General features: G+C 41.4%; 1 protein-coding gene across 11 annotated transcripts in view; it reads left to right on the top strand.

Moving 5' to 3' along the window:
• The window catches only part of gulp1b (GULP PTB domain containing engulfment adaptor 1b), a 530,845-nt gene extending 512,281 nt beyond the window's left edge, over nucleotides 1-18,564 (top strand). For 9 of the 11 annotated variants that reach the window (XM_038789197.1, XM_038789195.1, XM_038789190.1 and 6 more), the window contains 3 exons: nucleotides 1,181-1,316; nucleotides 1,800-1,894; nucleotides 11,766-18,564. In XM_038789197.1, the coding sequence (XP_038645125.1) occupies nucleotides 1,181-1,316; nucleotides 1,800-1,894; nucleotides 11,766-11,837 (303 nt within the window). In that variant the 3' untranslated portion in view covers nucleotides 11,838-18,564. Of the gene's footprint in view, nucleotides 1-1,180; nucleotides 1,317-1,799; nucleotides 1,895-7,853; nucleotides 7,865-11,765 lie in introns of all 11 variants that reach the window. The other 2 variants (XM_038789196.1, XM_038789198.1) reach the window with 1 other exon arrangement.
• The last annotated feature ends 619 nt before the right edge of the window (nucleotides 18,565-19,183 follow it).

The raw sequence follows: 19,183 nt of genomic DNA, 5'->3' as shown, positions 1-19,183 counted from the left end.
CATTTACATGCTTTCCTTAAAATTTCCATGCATCTTTCAGTTTTAAATCTGACTCAACGTCCACAGCCATTTGAGGAGAGTTCCAGATTGATAATGCTCTATGTGTGAACAAGTACGACCTGATTTCACTTTTCACAGGTATCGCTCCAAATTTAATATTCAATCCTCTTGTTCTGAATTTGCCATCAGAACTGCAAGCTGCTGCGCCTTCAGTTCTGGAGAGCCACCTATTGATCCTCCAGTGTTGAACGCCTGCCCACTGTCCTTGATCTGACAGTGTTATGTCTGATGGTTACTAATTGACCAATTCAGGGAAAATCACTGCTGGGTGACTGTTCCTCACTTAGAATTCATAGAATTTACAGTGCAGAAGGAGACCATTCAGCCCATCGAGTCTGCACCGGCTCCTGGAAAGAGCACCCTACCCAAGGTTAATACCTTCACCCTATCCCCATAACCCAGTAACCCCACCCAACACTAAGGGCAATTTTGGACACTAAGGGCAATTTATCATGTCCAATCCACCTAACTTGCACATCTTTGGACTGTGGGAGGAAACCGGAGCACCCGGAGGAAACCCACGCACACACGGGGAGGATGTGCAGACTCCGCACAGACAGTGCAGGCCTGTGACCCACAAGACCCTGAGGTAAGGGCTTTGAAAGCCGTTGGGAAAAATCCTACCTTCAACCTTCCTATGGACCTTCAACACATAATTAATGAAAGAAAAAGCTATTGTGAGCCTTACACAGAGTGGCATGGGAAAGCTAAACTGGATTGACTGTTTTAGGGGTAAAAGGCGAGAAATTCAATCTCCCTTTATAAAGAAGGAAGCTATACTGATTAATTTAGATTCACAAATAAGAACCAAGTCTTCCTCAGGATATTTCTGAAATACAAAATGAAAACAACTTTAAGTGAAAATTTCTATCATTTTTACTCTATACCCAAACAATGCTGCATCACTCCTGTGCATTTTATTTCATCCAACAAGGTGAAGAATGTTTTTATTGGAGTTGTGTTTTGTGTTTAGTACTGCCATAGCAAAAGCTTACAGCATGCTATTTTGGTCATAAAGTATTAAATATTAATTACATATTTACCCAAAATAAAATCCACTGTATTGGTAGTGATCATTATTTTACGTCTCTGCTTATGTCTTGCTTCACTTGCATTTTAGAGAGGAATCGCACCTCAATCTCCAAGCACAGATCTATTTGACATGGTTCCATTTTCACCAGCATCGCCCCTTTTACCTACACCATCCAGTAATGGCACAGAACTTCCTCCTTTACCTGTTAGATCTTCTGAGACCAGTGAGTTTTGCTTCAAAACTGCATTAACATCCAGTCCTCCTTTTGTACTTTTCAATTATTTGAAATACTTATTTTTGTCTCATCAGCCTGAATGGTTTTGGAATGATGTATATGTTTGCAGTGAAATACAAGTTATTGGATTATGATAATTGACATAAATTGCTGAGATTATTAATGGAACAAAGTTTCTTTCTGGACTGGTTGCATATACTGAGTGTTTACGTGAATTATACATCTTCCATGGTTGAGTCAAATTAGACTTCAAAAGTAATTTAGTTTTGCAACATTTTGCATAGAAAAACCAGCAGGAGGGTTTCCAAAGTTAGTGTCAGCAGTTAGTCCAAAATATTCATTGTTTACTACAGAACAAATTAGTAAGTTTGATCAGCAAATGTTATGGTAATTATGAATTTCTCCATGATATATGATGACTTCATTTGGTTTTGCAAGGACTGAAATTATTTTTTATTATATCCTTTCCAGGAAAAGATATTTTTGGTGCTGAGCCATTTGACCCTTTCATCTCGGGCGGGGGAGACTTTCCACCGGACATTCAATCCAAACTGGATGAAATGCAGGTAACTGATGTCGTCATGCATTGAACAATTCATATTTTTATTTTAGTCATTCAGAGTATAATTTTGCAAGTCAAAATTCAGATCTGGAGTCAAAACTAGCAAGAGGACCTATTTATGTTCTGCAGCTCTTAAATGTGACCAGTTCAAATACTCCAGAGTGTGGGCAGTTATGATTACATGTCAACACTTATTACAAATCCATGATAGACTGCATGCAAATCAGCAATTCAACTTTGAACCTTTTTTTTTGTAAGAAGAATCGGTCCAGTACCTGGAGCAGAGAAATAAAACATGCACATATTTCATAATAATAACAATGGACATGTGACCTTTAAGATGTAAATTGTGAGAAAATGAATGAATGTTCTGAATTTTTAAGAAGCATGTAGTCTTACTAAAAGGGAATTGCAGCATCTAGTGTGTGATTGCAAAATGCATGTCTTCACACCTACATAAAATATAGACTGTATTTTGGGTGAAGAATTGCTCATGTACCAGATTAGAGAGACTGTATGAGGCGAGCTCAAGGAGGTATTTTCATCGTTAAGTAATTAGTGCTGGAGAGTAAAATTTGAAAGGTTCCTTTCCAATTGTATTCTTTCCGATGGCTCAGAGTCTGCGGTCAGTGGCGAAGGCTGGAGGCTCACTGCTTATTTCCAGCCATCCCTCTGGTGAGAATTTCACCTCTATCACTGTGCAGTGATACTCCAATTGACTGTAGCACTCAGCATTCACAACGTGAAGCTGCAGTAATGACATCAGGTCATCCAAACTGCCAACTATGTTCAAAGATTTTCATTGGAACCCAACCAGGAAACAAAAAACCCTAAAATGAAATTATGTTTTAAAATGTTTACATGGCAGGAATACATTTTTGAACACACACATGCATTGAAGGTAAAAGCTAAAATATTGAGGAAAAAATGTTAAAGTTTAAAAACAAAGTTTAAAAAACTGTTAATGAATCACCTGGTATCAATCCCACGAATGTAAGAATTATTTTTCATGGCCAGTTCTGTTCTTCATCAACTTGTCATTTTTAAAGGGTTTGTAACATCAATGTGCGGCAGGAAAGTTGTCATTTTCATTGATTTCAATAAATACTGACTCCAGGGAGGGAAGTGCAGCCTGCGTTAGAAGCCTAGGTGAAAGATTAGGGCGTGATTCAGCAACCCTGTTGCACAGACATGGATCAGGCATAATAATAATAATAACCTTCTTTTGTGATAAGTATGAAGTTATTGTGAAAAGCCCCGAATCGCCACATTCCTACGCCTGTTCGGTAGCTGGTACAGGAATTGAGCCCGCGCTGCTGGCCTTGTTCTGCATCACAAACCAGCTGTCTAGCCCACTGAGGTACAATGGCACCTAGGGTGTTGTTCCAGGCCATTGGAGACTCCATGTGGTCGGGGACGGGGCAGGGTGGCAACCTGGCACTCTCCCTGTCATCTGGGCACTACCAGCCTGGCACTCTGGCAGTGCCACCCTGACGGTGCCCTAGTAGGACTGCCAGGGTGCCAGGCTGGTAGTTCCAGGGTGAGCAGGTGCCAGGTTGGCATTGCCAGGGGCTGGTCTGGCATGGAGGCCTTACCACATAGAAGGGATGGTCTGGGGGCAGCCCCGTAGTTGGGGAGTGGGAGGGGGGTCAGAATTGGGGGGGGGGGGGGGAAATCAAAAAAGCAGGGGGCGTCAAAGGGCGAGGGGGTGGGGGGAAGATTGGGACTGCTGGACAAAATGGTGTCCCAATCTGCAAGGAACCTTTCCTACAAGGAATCACTCTAAGTAAAAAAAAAACAGCAAAATGCCGCTGGATAGCAGGATGTTTCTCGCTGCTGCAGCCTCCAAGAACATCCCGCTAAATGCACCGTTGAACGGACTCTAACTTCAGTCCACTGAATTGCGGATTTCTGTGCTAATCCGCGTATACCTGACATCCTGAGGTTGCAGTCACTTTCAGTGGCAATATGATGGGGAACACTGACATTTAGTCATTAAGCTCCACACCCCCAAATAAAGTCTAGTCATAGTGTGACATAAGACCAGCAATAAAACTCCGGTCTATTGGTCCATAATTGCTCCCCATTGGTCTAGACTGGTACCTATAGAATATTTATGCCATAGAATCATACTTCTTTAAACATAGTTACAATATAATAATTTCAAATATGAATACCATGTTATGTTTAACAGTGATTTGGAGACACTGAGATGAATTCTAGCGTCCAAAGGTAGGTGGGTTGAGGTCGGATCAGAGATTAAAAGTTTTCAAAGTCCTAATCCCAATTTCAACCCACTGACTTCTGAGTTTCATGGAGGTGGCACAAAGAGCAGCAAAGTCTTCCTTCAATTGTATAGAACCATGGTTAGACTGGCAACCGGAGCATTGTGTGCAGTTTAGGTTCCCTCATCGTAGGAAGGAATTTATTGCCTTGGAAGGGATGCAGTGAAGGTTCATCAGACTTCTTCCCAGGATGGTCGGACAGGCCTATGAAGAGAGATTTTGGAGTATTCTCTGGAGTTTTGAAGAATGTGAAGTGATCTCGTTGAAGCCGACAAAATACTTAAAGGGATAAACAAGGTAGATGCAGGTATGATGTTCCCCCTGGCTGGAGAGTCTATAACCAGTGGGCACAATTTCAAAATAAGAGGGAATTCACTTAGGACCGAGATTATGGGAAATGTTCCTACTCAAGAGGGTTGTGAATCTTTAGAATTTTTTACCTTAGAGGGCTGTGGAAGTGCAGCCATTGGGTATGTTGAAGACAGAGATTGATATTTCTAAATCACAATGATATAAAGGGATATGGGTACAGTGTAGGGTCACGGCATTGAAGTAGATGATCAGTCATGATTGTATTGAATAGCGGAGCAGGCTTGAGGGGCTGAATGGCTTACTCCTCCTCCTATGTTCGAGCAGCTAACCAGCTACCAGGAGAGAAGTTGAGAATTTGAATATTTTAATGCAGCTACCAAGCTCTGATTTGATTGTTTTACAGGTTTATCTGTGGTCAGACAGTTTTCTTAAACCTTAAAGAAACCAGGTAGGTGATGGTATGCCATCAGGAAGAAAGTAAGTGCCTTTACAGCACTGTTCGAGGGCCAGGAGGAATAGGGGAGCCTCTCCTCCCTTCCTGCCCAAATACAAAGACCACTGGGTTAGGGGTCAGATCCACCTGGGCCTGTGGCCTACCCTGGACTCCTCTCAATCGTGCTGAATTCAGGCATGAATCCTGTCGAGGCCAAATGCCATACACTTTAGAATTTAAACTTCACAGTATGTGGGAACCTGTTGGAAACTGTGGAGGGGGGAAGCAATATAGAATTGTCGTGTTGTAATTTGAATTGCTACATTGCTCCATCATGAAAAAATATTTAGCATTCTACAGCACAAAGGGAGAAATTTTAATTTCAGTGTAATCCAACACCAAGACGTTTGTGGATTCTGATCCTGCACTGCATCAGTGTTATTGATACAATGCAATTTTTAAAGTATCAGCCACTAATTAGCCAAAGACGAGTTCGGTATCTAATTAAGAGCACTGGGCATGGGCAGGTGGTGGGAGATAAGCATGAACTGACCATTTAAAAGGAAAATGACAGCCATGTGGATGTGTATGAAATGTAGGTTTGAAGAATGTCTGTTACTTGGTTTGGGCTAATTTTATGACTTCTAAACATTCCATTGCCTGAAAGTATATTACCTGTATCTCTGTTTGTCTACCATTGCTCCTCCCCGGGAATAGCTACTACAAATCTCAACCACAAATGTTGATGAAAAGTAATTACGCCAATCAATATATTACAGCTTCTTGCAATTCCCAATTAAACGTTGAATCTTTTGGATCGCACCCGATGACCAAAACAGACAACAGCTGCCATTTTCCAATGTTGTTTTGCATTTTAAAGTCTTTGATCTTCTTGAAATTCAGCACAAAATGTGCAACCACTTGTATTCTCTTTGTCGCTATCGTGGCAAAAAGGATGCAAAAACTCACTACCCCAATCACCACAGAGGGACAATTTTCATCCTCACTTAAAACTTGAGCACTGATGAGAATGTCACCAAACGTATCCGGATATCAGCAAAACTGAATGTGTCTAATCTGGTCTGCATAATTATTCACAGCACCACATGCAATCTTAGGTAGAAAACAATGTCGGGAGAAGAAAATTGTCTGTCGGTCTCATTTAAAGGACAAAGAAAAGGTCAGTGTCACAAGTTTCAGAAGACAACTGTCTCTGCTTGCCCAGTGCACCATTGTAGTTGGAGGTGTCCTTCCAGTCGATGATTCTGCTGATTCAACCCTGAGAGGATGGATCCTGTGATCATTGGGAGGCTGATGTAGGTAATAAATTCCCACTCGCTTTCAAACATAGTCCACAGCTAAGTATGAAATACCTACTGGTGCAAATCAGGCAAACTGATTTCCACCTATTTTCACAGTCCTTTATACCCTGCATTAGGACACACAGGGGTGTGATGGACATAGAAATGAGCCCTCTTATATTGTGCTTCAGCGCTGAAGCTAAACTTTCTGTTTAGTTTGCCAACTAAGTATTCGCAGGAAATATTTGCAGACTCATCCCCCATAATATAATACTGGCCAAACTGCAATATCTGCTGGCTGGCATGTTTAGGAGAAAGTATTATCTTTATTTTTAATTTAAAGTACCCAATTCATTTTTTTCCCCAATTAAGGGGCAATTTAGCGTGGCCAATCCAGCTACCCTGCTATCTTGTGGGGAGAGGGAGAAAGTGTGGGGATAGGGAGAAAGTATTATCTAAAGCAAAGTGTAAACATTTTTCAGTCCCAAGTAGGATCACCTATGAGGAGAAGTTTGATTTCACTCTACTCTTGCAGTGGCTGGTACATGGGCTTAATATAAGCTGACTTCCTCTCAAGGTTATTCGCAAAGTAGCTGCCTGAATGAATTTGCATGCTTATTTGTTTTGACAGCTAAGAATAATAACTGATAGCTCAGCTTTGTTACAGCTGTGTTATAATAATTGTCCCACCATTAGTTTCTACACTTCATTATTCCTGCTTCCCTGTATATGTACATGTTGATGTTTAATTAATAAGGAAAAGTGTTATATACCCTTGTAAGAATAATATTTCTCATTCTTTTAAAAGTACATTCCACTTGTGCACACACAACTCCCTCATGCTCATTTTACTTCTCTGCTTCTGGTCTAATGTGGCCTGAAACTTTTTAAAAAAAAACTATATTTGTTTCAATAATATTACCTGTTGGTTAAATTCTGTTAAGCAGAAATCTAAAATTGTTTCTTTACGTGCTTATGTAATATTTTGGACAGATTATGATTTTACTTTGGATAGATACATAGGAAAGGTTTAAAGGGAAATGGGCCAAATGCAGCAAATGGGGTTAGCTTAGATGGGCTTTTTGACATGAAGTCAATTAAAAGGTGCTTTTTGAATAAGGCTGGGATTTTCGGGTCCCGACAAAAGTCAATGGACCTTTGGCTGGTCCATTGCATCCCCACGGCAGGTCCCAACATGGCACAACCAGAAAATTTCAGTCAAAATCTTTTTTTAAGCAGCGAGATTCTGGAGATTGCTTTTGCGCATATATAGTATAAATTTCTTAAAGATGCACTGTTCCTGGGTGATTTTTGCATATAGTATCTCCGAAATCCCACTTTTGTTTGTAGAGGTACGTACAAAGGATGTCTGGTTTTAAGAAGTGCACTGATGATGAGGACTGCACTTTAAGCTGTGCAGGTTTATATTATTCTTTCATAATTAGATATCAGGAGACCTCCTCAAAGGCTAGCTCTTTATTTGTAAACTGAAGTATTATGATGAGTTCTGATTATTTTCAATAAGCTAAAAGTGTAGTTTTATTTCTGTAGTATTAATATTTTACAGTCTTTGCAGACTTGTGTTGTAATAATTGTTTATCCTTTTATCATGCCTGCCTTTCTGCCTAGCAGCGTCAGCGATGGTTGGTACATTGTATTTTGAATTATTACACATTTACTTGTATGCTGGTTGTGATTTTGCATGTGATTAATTCTACTTATGTTGCTTATAATGCCTCTGACAAGAAACAAAGAATTATCGCTAAAGCCCCTAATATAGATTTGGAGAACCAAGACCCTTTGGTCTATTTCACTTCACTCTGCTCCAAAAACAACCCATTACAGCATCCAGCTATTTCCGAAATGATTCCTGTTCGTCCTCTTCATAGAATCACAGAATTTACAGTGCAGAAGGAGGCCATTCGACCCATTAGGTCTGGACCGGCCCTTGGAAAGAGCACCTTATGCCTCCACCCTGTCCCTGTATCCTAATAACCCCACCTAGCCTTTTGGAAACTAAGTGGCAATTTAGCATGACCAATCCACCTAACCTGCACGACTTTGGATTGTGGGAGGAAACCGGAGCACCCGGAGGAAACCCACACAGACACGGGGAGAAAGTGCAAACTCCACACAGTCACTCGAGAACTATTTAATTTTGCCTCTGCTAAGTGTGTCCTTCAGTTATTTTGACAAGCAGTTCACAGTTAATTGCAACTTCGGTGCTTTGGCGATATTGTTGTTTGAAACTTCCACAACATAATTATCTGTTTTGGGTAGCATCCGTGTTTCTCTCCAGCCTATGTTTGCACAGAAAACAACATGCCACATGCAAAATTGTTCCTGCTCATTAACATGTAAGATATGACTGTTGACTTTTTCTTCATATTGTTGCAGTATTAATTAATATTTGAAAAATATATTTGTAAGCAATTTTGCTGAGCAGTTAAATTAGGTGATGCACATGATGTTAAATGACTACACACTATTTTGAGAATCATTTCCTCCCCTTCCTGTTTCTTTGGACTTCCTCCTGCCACACACCATTCCAGAAACAATCTGCTGGACTGCCAATGTTGCTGTAAAATTAGCTGCCAAGAACTCTGTAAGAATAGGCTGAATGATTCTTCTTCCACTTATTCCTCCGTACATGATCAAGTGATGAATAAACTCCAGCACAAAAAGCATCAAGGCTTAACAAACATGCAAAACTAGTGCTCTGTGAGATTAATCTTTTAAAGAGGAAACGGCAGGTCTACAAACACTTCAGTTTACACCATTAATATCCTACCTTATTAAGCATAGGCCAGTGAGGCAGAAAGAACATGGGGCAGGTATTCACAGAAAAAAATTGGCAGGAAAAACAAGTGTTCGAGACCTGAATCAGGCCAGACTGGAGGCAATCAGCTAGGAAAAAATGGTGCTGACAGTGAGCCTGCCAATGTCTTGCCTCCATTTCCGGCATTACCGATCTTCATGAAGACAGCATAGCATGTGAACTTGCCCCTGCTCCTCGTCAGTCCAATTAACATTGTTAAGGGTTTGAGGCAGCACAATGGTGCAGTGGTTATCTCTGCTGCCTCACGGCGCCGAGGTCCCAGGTTCGATCCAGGCCCTGGGTCACTCCGTGTGGAGTTTGTACATTCTCCCCGTGTTTGCGTGGGTTTCACCCCCACAACCCAAAGATGTGCAGGCAAGGTGGATTAGCCACGTCAAAATTGCCCCTTAATTGGAAAAAAATAATTTGGTACTCTAAATTTATTTTTAAAAACTTACGTTAAGAGCTTGTTAGAAGCCTGTCTCTGGAAAGGCTTTGGATGTTCATGGGAGCGCGTCCATCATTCAGCAGTTGTCTGCCTCAGCCCAACTGAAGGCCAGGGAGGACCATGTTCAGGGTGAGACATGGAGGCCAGAAAAGTTTCAAAAGATTAAGTGTAACGTGCTTATCATAGGTTAAGGGACATTTCACTTTGAAGTCAAAGTTGCAGCAGCCCACAGTTGAGACAAAAGTCAGGTTTAAGAACTTTGCCAGTTCAGGGAGTTGTCACCCTCTAGGGAACACATGGGCACTGGTCCAGTGGACAATATTGGACTCCACCTGAGCAGCAGGAAGGTGCAGAAATTGAGGCAATTGGAGGTAAGGAGCAGTAGCCTGCACAGCAAGGGGAGATCAGCAGGCATCAGAAGGCCAGAGGAGAGAGACCAGAGGTACAAAGGAGCAGGAGACACTATCCTGAGCATTCAATCTGCAGTCTGAAGGAAAGGTACCGGCATATGATTGAGAACCAGTGCTGAAGGAGATTGCAACTCTCTAGCCGGATGGTCACAGATATCTGTGACCATGAAAAATGAAATGAAAAATGAAAATCTCTTATTGTCACGAGTAGGCTTCAAATGAAGTTACTGTGAAAAGCCCCTAGTCGCCACATCCGGCACCTGTTCGGGGAGGCTGTTACGGGAATCGAACCGTGCTGCTGGCCTGCTTGGTCTGCTTCCAAAGCCAGTAATTTAGCCCTGTGCTAAACAGCCCCTATGAGAGTGGGGACCTCCATCGCATCTCACAGGTGGCTGCACACTGGTGTATCACCCAGGTGACTGATGCCCTTCTCACCAAGACTGGACAACACATCGGACTCACTCGACTCAGAGGGCATTGGGCACGGTGCTCTCCAATACACTTCTGCAAGGACCTCAGTCATTGTGGTGATCTGGTGCATGCTCCATAACATGGGACTCTAGGGAGTGGTGAAGTCCTGGAAGGGCAGCTCATTCAGGGAGCAGCAGGAGACAAGAGAGGAAGAGGAATTGGAGACAGAGGGACGTGATTCTAGACAAAGAGGTGCCCCTGCTACATACAATTATCTGGGAAGAGGACGTCCCTCATCTCCTTCATGAGTTCACATCTTCATCAGGCCCACCTTCATTCCTGTTGCCACCAGCTTTCCATACCAATTAAGGGATCACCCCCACAAAAATCTGAATTGCAGTCAGTTCCCCGTCAGGTGGGTTTTGGAAACTGTAACAGACCCGATGCTGTTTCCAGCCTCGGTGATAGAAATCCAGCCCTAAGTCTGCCAACATTTATCTTGATGATGGAAGATGAATTGATTTTTCTGCTCCCAAACTGGGAAGTCTTGTCATTCAATGGAACCTAGGAGGCTCCTGTTATTTGCTGCTTCTGCCAATTGGCAAATTAATCGCATCTATGTACATAATTGCAAAATAAACTGACTAATATTACTAATGTCTCCACTAGCCCAGTGGAAACATTCACAGAGAAACAGACATTCAAGGGTTTGCTGCCTTCACTGCCACAGGCACCACTATGTACACCCTGCAGACCAGCTGGAGATCCGCTTGCAGCATGTTACAGAACTTTCTCACTAATTCACTCAGGAATTGCTTATCAATCCAACAGAAACCACTCCCTACTGCCCAAAAGCCAAGTCTCACATAAAACAGCAAAGTTGCTGTCCAGAAGGTATGAAAAAATGAATAGAAACCCAGTTAATTCTTGTGCTAACCTGGAAAGATTGCTTCGATAGTCCCAAAACACCCACCACTAATTAATCTTTAATTATCAGAATCTATTAGGTAACACTTTCACTGATCGAAATAGCTGGACCAGGCTCAGATCCCAGAAAACACAGGAACAGCTTGGTCTTAGTAACTTTTTATGCATAATGATCTCTCGTAATGCACTTTGTTTGTGCCTACCTCTAATTCCAAGAAGTCTAAATCCCTGAGAAGTGATCATTTGTTTTATGCATCAGTGTTACAAAGCTCTTGTGTGAATTTCTAGGCTCCTACACATAAGTGATTGATGTCATGGTTACTGTGTTATATCTTCCTTTTTCTCTTTGAAGTAGATCCGTTCTCGGCTTGCCAAGTAAATCTGACAAATTGCAAAACAATCCAATCATGGCTCAGAATGATGTGGGTTATTTTTGGAGATTTGAATGTGGTTAATTTATTAAAATGGTGTCTGTTGCTCAAAGCAAGTATCTGCTGTAATTATAAACCATTTCCTTTTTTATTTTCTAGGAGGGGTTCAAAATGGGACTAACTCTCGAAGGCACTGTGTTCTCTCTTGATCCTCTGGACAGTGGATGCTGACATTAAGGAACTAATTATTTTCGCAGTTGGATCGTAAACATATAGTGCCATTGAAGTGCCAAAAAAAGCTTTTTCTCTTCCACAATATTTGATAATATCTCTGTTGTGTGGATTTTTAACTTGATTCTGCTTGCATTCTCTTTTCATCTCTTTTTTAAGTCTGCTGAGAAAATAGCATAGAAAAATTGCCCATGATTAATGTTGACCCAAAATCTGAATTCTGCTTGACATTTTATGGAACTATCCCAACATTTTTCCAAGAAAATAAAATCTCTTTTTGAAATTAGAATCGGCACTGAACTGTGAAGGTCCAATTTTGAAAAAGATTTTTACTCAAAAAGGAATTTCTACTTGTTTTTCTTCCCATCTGTACCTTCAAATGGAACGGTAAATGTTGCAAGCTGCATCTAGTAACATTGGTGAAAATGGCCTAGATTTTCTCCGAATTGGGCCAACTCTGGAGCTCTATAAAGGTGGAAGGCATGGCCCAATGCTAATGTTCTCACTCCTGTTCCATCTTGCAGACGTTTTTTGCCAGGGCTGAGTAAGGCTGTGGATAGCCAGTCCACAGGCAACACTCTTGCCCTTACCTGCTCCATTGCAGGACTGAGCAGTTCAAATCATACCCCAGCAATGTGGGCAGGCAGGACCCTGCCATAAATAGACATGGTTGACAGCACCCCAAGAGATTTGTGAACCAAGGGTGAAACTCAATCCCAAGTGGGAAACTAAAAAGGAAACAGCCACCTGCTTCTGAAATCCTTGATTGACAGGATATGTGTCCATAAATAAAAAAACAAAAATCTGCTCTTCCAGTTTCAGGAGGCTCCATTGGAGCTGTGATGATTGTGACAGCTAAGCCCATTATGAATGTTTGGCTGAGTTTTAAAAGCCGATGAAACACAGCAGGCGGTTGAAAAAGAATTAAGGGTGGGATTTCCTACCAACCCGCCGTGTGTTTTTCAGCAGCAGAGGTGGACCGCCAGTGGGATCACCGATCCTGGGATTTCCCATTGACAACACCCCTCGTCACCAGGAAACCCATGTGCAGGCATGGGACTGGAATTTCCTGCTAACGTGAAAAGCCAGTAAATACCGTCCTAAATCCCGTCAAGTGGTCATTCAGTTGTAAAAGTAAATAAACATCTTGAATATTGCTGAAAAGAGAGACATGTTACCAAAACATTTCATCTTGCCCTCATCAGGACAAATGTAAAAATGCCAAATTTCAAACAATCACCACAGAAGAAAAGGGATGCAGATTGGTCAGCAAGTCAACTCTGATTTACTGAGGCACTGCCATGGAGAATCCAACAAGAAGTTGTAAACTTCCATTCTTCTAAATAATGCAAAAATGTGCAAGGCTTGAACATATTCCCTTTGTTTTCAGGGAACAGTCCCTGCATGTGGCTAGATGTTGCTTTTAGCAAGCGTAAATGAGCTATGTTAAAACCTTGGCAGATTATTTTAAACCATACTTTAGCTATGGTGTATTCATGATTGTTCAGCAAGTGCTGCCCAATTGCAGAATCGCATCTAACAGTACACATTTTGTTTTGGGTTCTGCAAGCACGAGCTGCTGGAGTGCAGTCTATACTCTTGTCTATAACCAACAGCCGGAGGAACGTGCTGTTTGATTTGATCAGCGAATTGTTGGACACATACCTGGAATATGTGCCTGGGACGCCATTTGTGGCAGATTTACAAACCTGCCACAGAAGGAGGCCATCTGCACTTATGCCACATGGCTGTATCACAGCAATCTATTTTCTGAATCTCTAAGTTATAGGTGTAAGTCCAATTTCTTTTACAAATTTAAACCACTGTGCACATTTAAATAATTTCAGGTCCCAAGCACTGTTTTCTTCACTTTTGAATCATTAATAGTAGCACTTTTCCAATGTGAAAAGTACTCTAACGCAACTCTACGTTGATTGGAGTTTTTGCAAGTGTTATAATATAGTATCTAATCATGGCATTTGAAGTTGTCAAAACGTTTACCACTTGGCTGTCAGGGGCTGTTTAGCACACTGGGCTAAATCGCTGGCTTTGAAAGCAGGCCAGCAGCACAGTTCGATTCCCGTAACAGCCTCCCCGAACAGGTGCCGGAATGTGGCGACTAGGGGCTTTTCACAGTAACTTCATTGAAGTCTACTCGTGACAATAAGCGATTTTCATTTTTCTAAATGTTCCGGACTCCTCAACAGGCTTCTCTCAAGTTTCCTGAACTCTCAAAGAAGGCGGATTTTCAGAATCCTGCCAAAGGCTGCTCTGCCCATTGCAAATACTGGGATACATGAAAAAACAAACTTCCTTAGGTCCGTCAGTAGCAATCATAAAGTCACAGGCCATGTGCGCAAACTCACCATCTAACCCAAGCATCTTTCCATCAATGGGAATTTTGCATGAGCAACTTTTCCGAGGGGAGATTTAAAATTGCAGCGCCAAAGACCTGGGGCTGGATTCTCCTTTTTTGGGACAATGCCCCCACGCCGTCGTAAAAACTGTGACCTTACATGCCAGAAAAACTGGAGTGAAAAGGCCATCTATTCATAGCCCTGCAGTGGGCTAGCAGGGTCTCGTCGTGAATCCAACGGCTTTACCTGCAGATACGGGCCCCCACACGTCTGGGTCAGAGGCCACGCATGCGCATGGCGGCGGCTTCCAGCTGCCGCGCCGTGCTCCATGGTGGACTCAGACTGCGGAGCTGGACCTCCTAAATAGTGCCCCCGATTGGCCGCCCGCCCGACCCTGACTGCCCACCGAAAAATAGTCCTGTCCTGTATGATGCACCTCCTGCCCTCCGATTGGTCCATCCCCGACTATGGCGGCTGCAGACTGAGTCCGCAGCCGCCACGCAAGTATCCCGAACGGCAGGACCATATTAGATCCGTGCCATTGGTTGGTCGGGGGCAGAGAATGGCGGGCAGGCCTCCAGCAATAGCCGCAGGTAGGGGATACGCGGAGTATACCGCTTTTCGGGGCCCGGAGAATCCGAGAGCCGGTCCCGATTCCATGCGCGGATGTGGATTCTCTGCCCCAGCGCCGGACGCTATTTCGATGTTGGGGTGCGGAGAATCCGGCCCCTTTTTTGCAAATAACCTAAAGGAATAACCTGCCCATTGTTATTCACTTAAAAATTCCTGTACTTTCCCTTTTGCTATTATGTTTACCCAGCCTTGGAAGAGTGTATTTTTATATGTTTATTTTTCAGTAATATGCTGAAAATAGTACATATTAAGTAATTTTGATATGAGGCAAATTTTTTGTTGGTACTTTTTTAATGTTTGCCCAGGAGGATGATGTAATAACTGGATTATAAATTGCCCAAACCTTGCTGCTAAGCCAACTAAATTGTATTAAAGTTAAATTCAAATTTGACATAATTTAGACATTTTGTTTGTCAGAAGTGATATTTAGATACAAGTTGTTTGTCAAATTAACTTCTGAAATCACATCAGTATTTAAAAGATTTATTATTTCTTATTAGAATATTGTATCTTAACAGTTACTGATTATTTATCTTTTACAACATTTAATTTTGTGAAACAATACCGAAGGCTGAAGTTCCAATTTTAATGCATGAGCATTGATGGGCACTGATGCAGGTGCCAAACCATCCCACCTCAGCAACTAGAGGCCGTGGATATTTTAACTTCCAGCATCATCTGCATAGGATCCATCTGTCTCCCACCCAAAATCAAAAGGAAGTAGGAGCTGGTCAGCATGTGGAAGCCGATGCCAGACGTCAGGAGTCAATGAAGGGCCTCTTCCTGTTGTGTCATTCTGTTAGGAAGGCTAAAACAACTTCACGTGCTGACCTCTGGTTATAACAGACATCTGAGCCCGATCATTTAATTTAAAGCCTGTTACCAGTGAGGGTCCTTCCCATCGCCTCAAAAGTGGTGGTTAAAATTGTAGTTTTCAGAAGGAGAGTGGAACCTCAGAAGTTGGATAATGTTAACTGCCCACCTAGCATCGGCCAGACAGGCAAAGTTAGAATTATTCCGTTCGAGCTAGTCTTAAATTAGAGAAATGGAGAGATGAGGGAAGCTATTTTGTTCATCCAACTCTTTCTTCCATAAGTAGCTGTAATGTCGCTATCACAGTGATTTTGCCTAATCTAGAAGACCATTTTAGGTAGCAATTACTCTTTGCATAAAGAAGTGCATTGTAAAATCAAACCTTTTTCTGCAGTGTTTTTCAAACTTATTTTCTGGGTACCCATTTTTATCAACCGGCCAACCTTCAGGACCCACGCCAGATGACTATTGCGACCCACGCCAGTCCACTTTCTCAACCCACGCCGCCCATACTTCGTGACCCACCATTTCCGCTTACCTTTAATGTGACAGGTGCGCCTGCTTGGTCCTCGCAATCTCACTTGTTTTGTAATTCAATGTTACATTTCTATATGGGTTATTCATCAGAGGTCCTGGAGCTCACACCAGCACTGCTTTTTCCTGTTACGAACTCTCCTGACCAGCTCACCCCACCGCTGCTTTGTCCTATTGTGGATTCTCCTGAGCCACTCACTCCAGCAGGTTTAGTTCTGAGCTCCTGGCCTGTTTGTGTGTCTGGCCCTCTCTTTCTTATTACAAAATGATCCATTAAAAATGTTTCAGTCCTGTTGCTTGTTTGCTGCTGACAAAATAGAGGAATCGCAATCGTGCCCAGAGTACGTGACCTCAGTGTTCGAGGCGCATGACCTGTTCTCTGCCTCACTTCAGGCAGGAAGACTGATTCAATTAAAAAGAAACTTTCTCCTGTGTCATGGCGCGGACGTCTGCTTCTCGCTTGGCTCCGGGCATGCGCACTGATGAGCGGGCACCATTTTTAAAGCAGGTCGTGGCTGGCATTTTTAAAGCCGCTCGCAGCCAGCATATTTAAAAGCTGGCTGTTGTGTGTTAATTCCCGCGATCGGGAACACCGCTATGGATGCTCCGCGACCCTCCCGACACCCTCCTGCGACCTACTCGTGGGCTGCGACCCCGACTTTGAAAATGACTGCAATGTTATGGTTTACTTTGACACCACTTTACTACTCCAGCTAATATTGTGTATGCCCATGTAAGAGCATCTCTTACTCTGTCCATTTGAAACTGAAAAATTCAACATTTTTCTCATAATTCATTCTTCTAATGCAAGCGGATGAGCTGAGGGTAGAACACATTTGGAGTAACGTCTTTGGATTTCTCCACTGATTTGACAATGTGGTACAATAACTGGATATGGTAACTATTCAGTACAATATCATTTACAACTCTTTTCAAACTTTTCTCTAATCAGTTTAATGTCACAGAACAGTTAGTCGCCTTTCCTTTCTTCCCACGTTAAAATCTTGTACTTGTGTTGAATTTCCCTTGCCTTAGTTCTGCACAATTCCAAAATTGTTTTGGTTCTTCCAGAGTTAACTTTTGCAGTGTGAATGTAAGCCTACTTGTGACAATAAAAGATTATTATCATATCATCAGATTAGACTGGAGGCCACACAATATTAAGTTGTATCTACAAGCTTGATTAACTTGAATTAAGTTTCTGAATCCAGCTTATTTATGTAGATCTTAAATAATAAGGGCCCAGAAGCAATCCCACTCAGTACAACAACTCACCCTGTCATCACGTCTGTAACTAGATGCTAGATTACCTCCTCTATTTAAGACAATTGCTTATCCACCCCGAATATTACCTAGGGCATTTATTTTTGTACAAACATAAATTTGATTGAAGTAATATTAGATTTGCTTTTCTCATTTACTGGTTCTTTAAACAAAACTAGTATGGACTTTATTTCCAAATTTATCTCCAACTGTAATTGTAGTTGTTTATTATCCTCCCAGGTTATGTAGATATGTTTGACATGTATCATCTAAAGTGTAATATTAGTCAATTACTTGAAACTGCACAAGATGATTGTTTGTCTAGAATGAAGGATAGATCATTTAATCCTGGCATAATCTTTTCATTAATGTATTTCTACAAATTATAACAAACAAGTATCTGCATGCTTTGCCAGTATTTCAAATAACTATCTTGTTTGTAATATGCAGAATCTAATAAGTCTTCCTATTTCTATCTGCACCTGTATCAAATGACATTTTTCAGTTGAAGATTCGTTACATTGGGATACACCTTAATGCTTTAAAACATATTTATCAATATTCTGAGTATATTTGCCAATATTCATCTTATGCAATTTATATTGTGAGGGTGGTAGAGTGTACCGCTGATCTATGTTATCAATGTGTTTTTTTTTGAAAATCAAACTGCATCTCTCAAGTAACTGTTAAAGTCATGGATTTTAACAATATAGAGTTAATTTTACATGTGTATAATTGTGTTCCTTTAAAACCATTTCTGATTCCTAAACTTACAATGGTAATTTACAGCGTAGAAATGGTGGCAATGTTTGTTTAATTTTACATATCTGTTGAGGATGCTTGCTAATGAATTAACAAAATTTTGATTTTGTCAAATCGCTAAGGAAAAAGTATAATTTAGATTCATAATTATATCAGTGTTATACCAGTATCTGGTACTATTGAATATACATAAAGATTGTGCTGAACCAAAAAAGTTAAGATTGCTTCATAGATGCATATGTTGTATTTGCGATCAGTTTGAAAGTTGAAGGTAGACCGAGTTCATAACACCGTTGTATCTTTATAATGTCTATTAGTTGTAAAAGTCTCCTTCAATTGCCAATAATAAACTTTTTTTAAATGTAGATTGACTCATTCACACATTAATTTCTCTTCTGATATTTTACATGAATACTATACTTAGAAAAGGAAATGTTTGATAAAATGCAGTTATTTTTCTAATGCCGCATAGCAGCTGATTTGGTTTGCCATAGAGATGCAATTAAAGGAACAGTAGCCAGACAAAGGATATTGTCAAGCAAAATGCCCACCCCTATTAAAAACTTGCCCACACTGTATATTCAGCAGTAGAACATAGACATGATGCTACACACAGCATGCCGTTTCAAAATGCCATTGCCAAGTCAAATGTAGACATGTATCACACCTGCCATATTTCCAAGTGGTTCTTTTTGATGGGGTTTCTCTGCTAAGTGTAGTATAAGGGTGTTCTTCATAGCAAGGGTTAATGTGGGGCTACCGTGGGAAACAGTACCACCCAGATGGAGAAAGTCACAGGATAATGGACTGAAGACAGTAATAGCCTAGCAGAAGCCAAAATGGATTTGTACCTAGCCAGGGCTAGAACTTGGAAATTTATACAGTTATATGTTACGAATGGACACTTAATATTCAACCGTGCACACCCCAGACCTCTTAATGAGACGAAGAACAAGCCCATACAAAATTTAAGGGTATGTTGAC

The sequence above is a fragment of the Scyliorhinus canicula genome, chromosome 2 (assembly GCF_902713615.1).
Source record: "Scyliorhinus canicula chromosome 2, sScyCan1.1, whole genome shotgun sequence".
Lineage (NCBI taxonomy): Eukaryota > Metazoa > Chordata > Chondrichthyes > Carcharhiniformes > Scyliorhinidae > Scyliorhinus > Scyliorhinus canicula.
The sequence above is the reverse complement of the archived record's forward strand: the minus strand, read 5'-3'. Positions and strand labels throughout refer to the sequence as shown.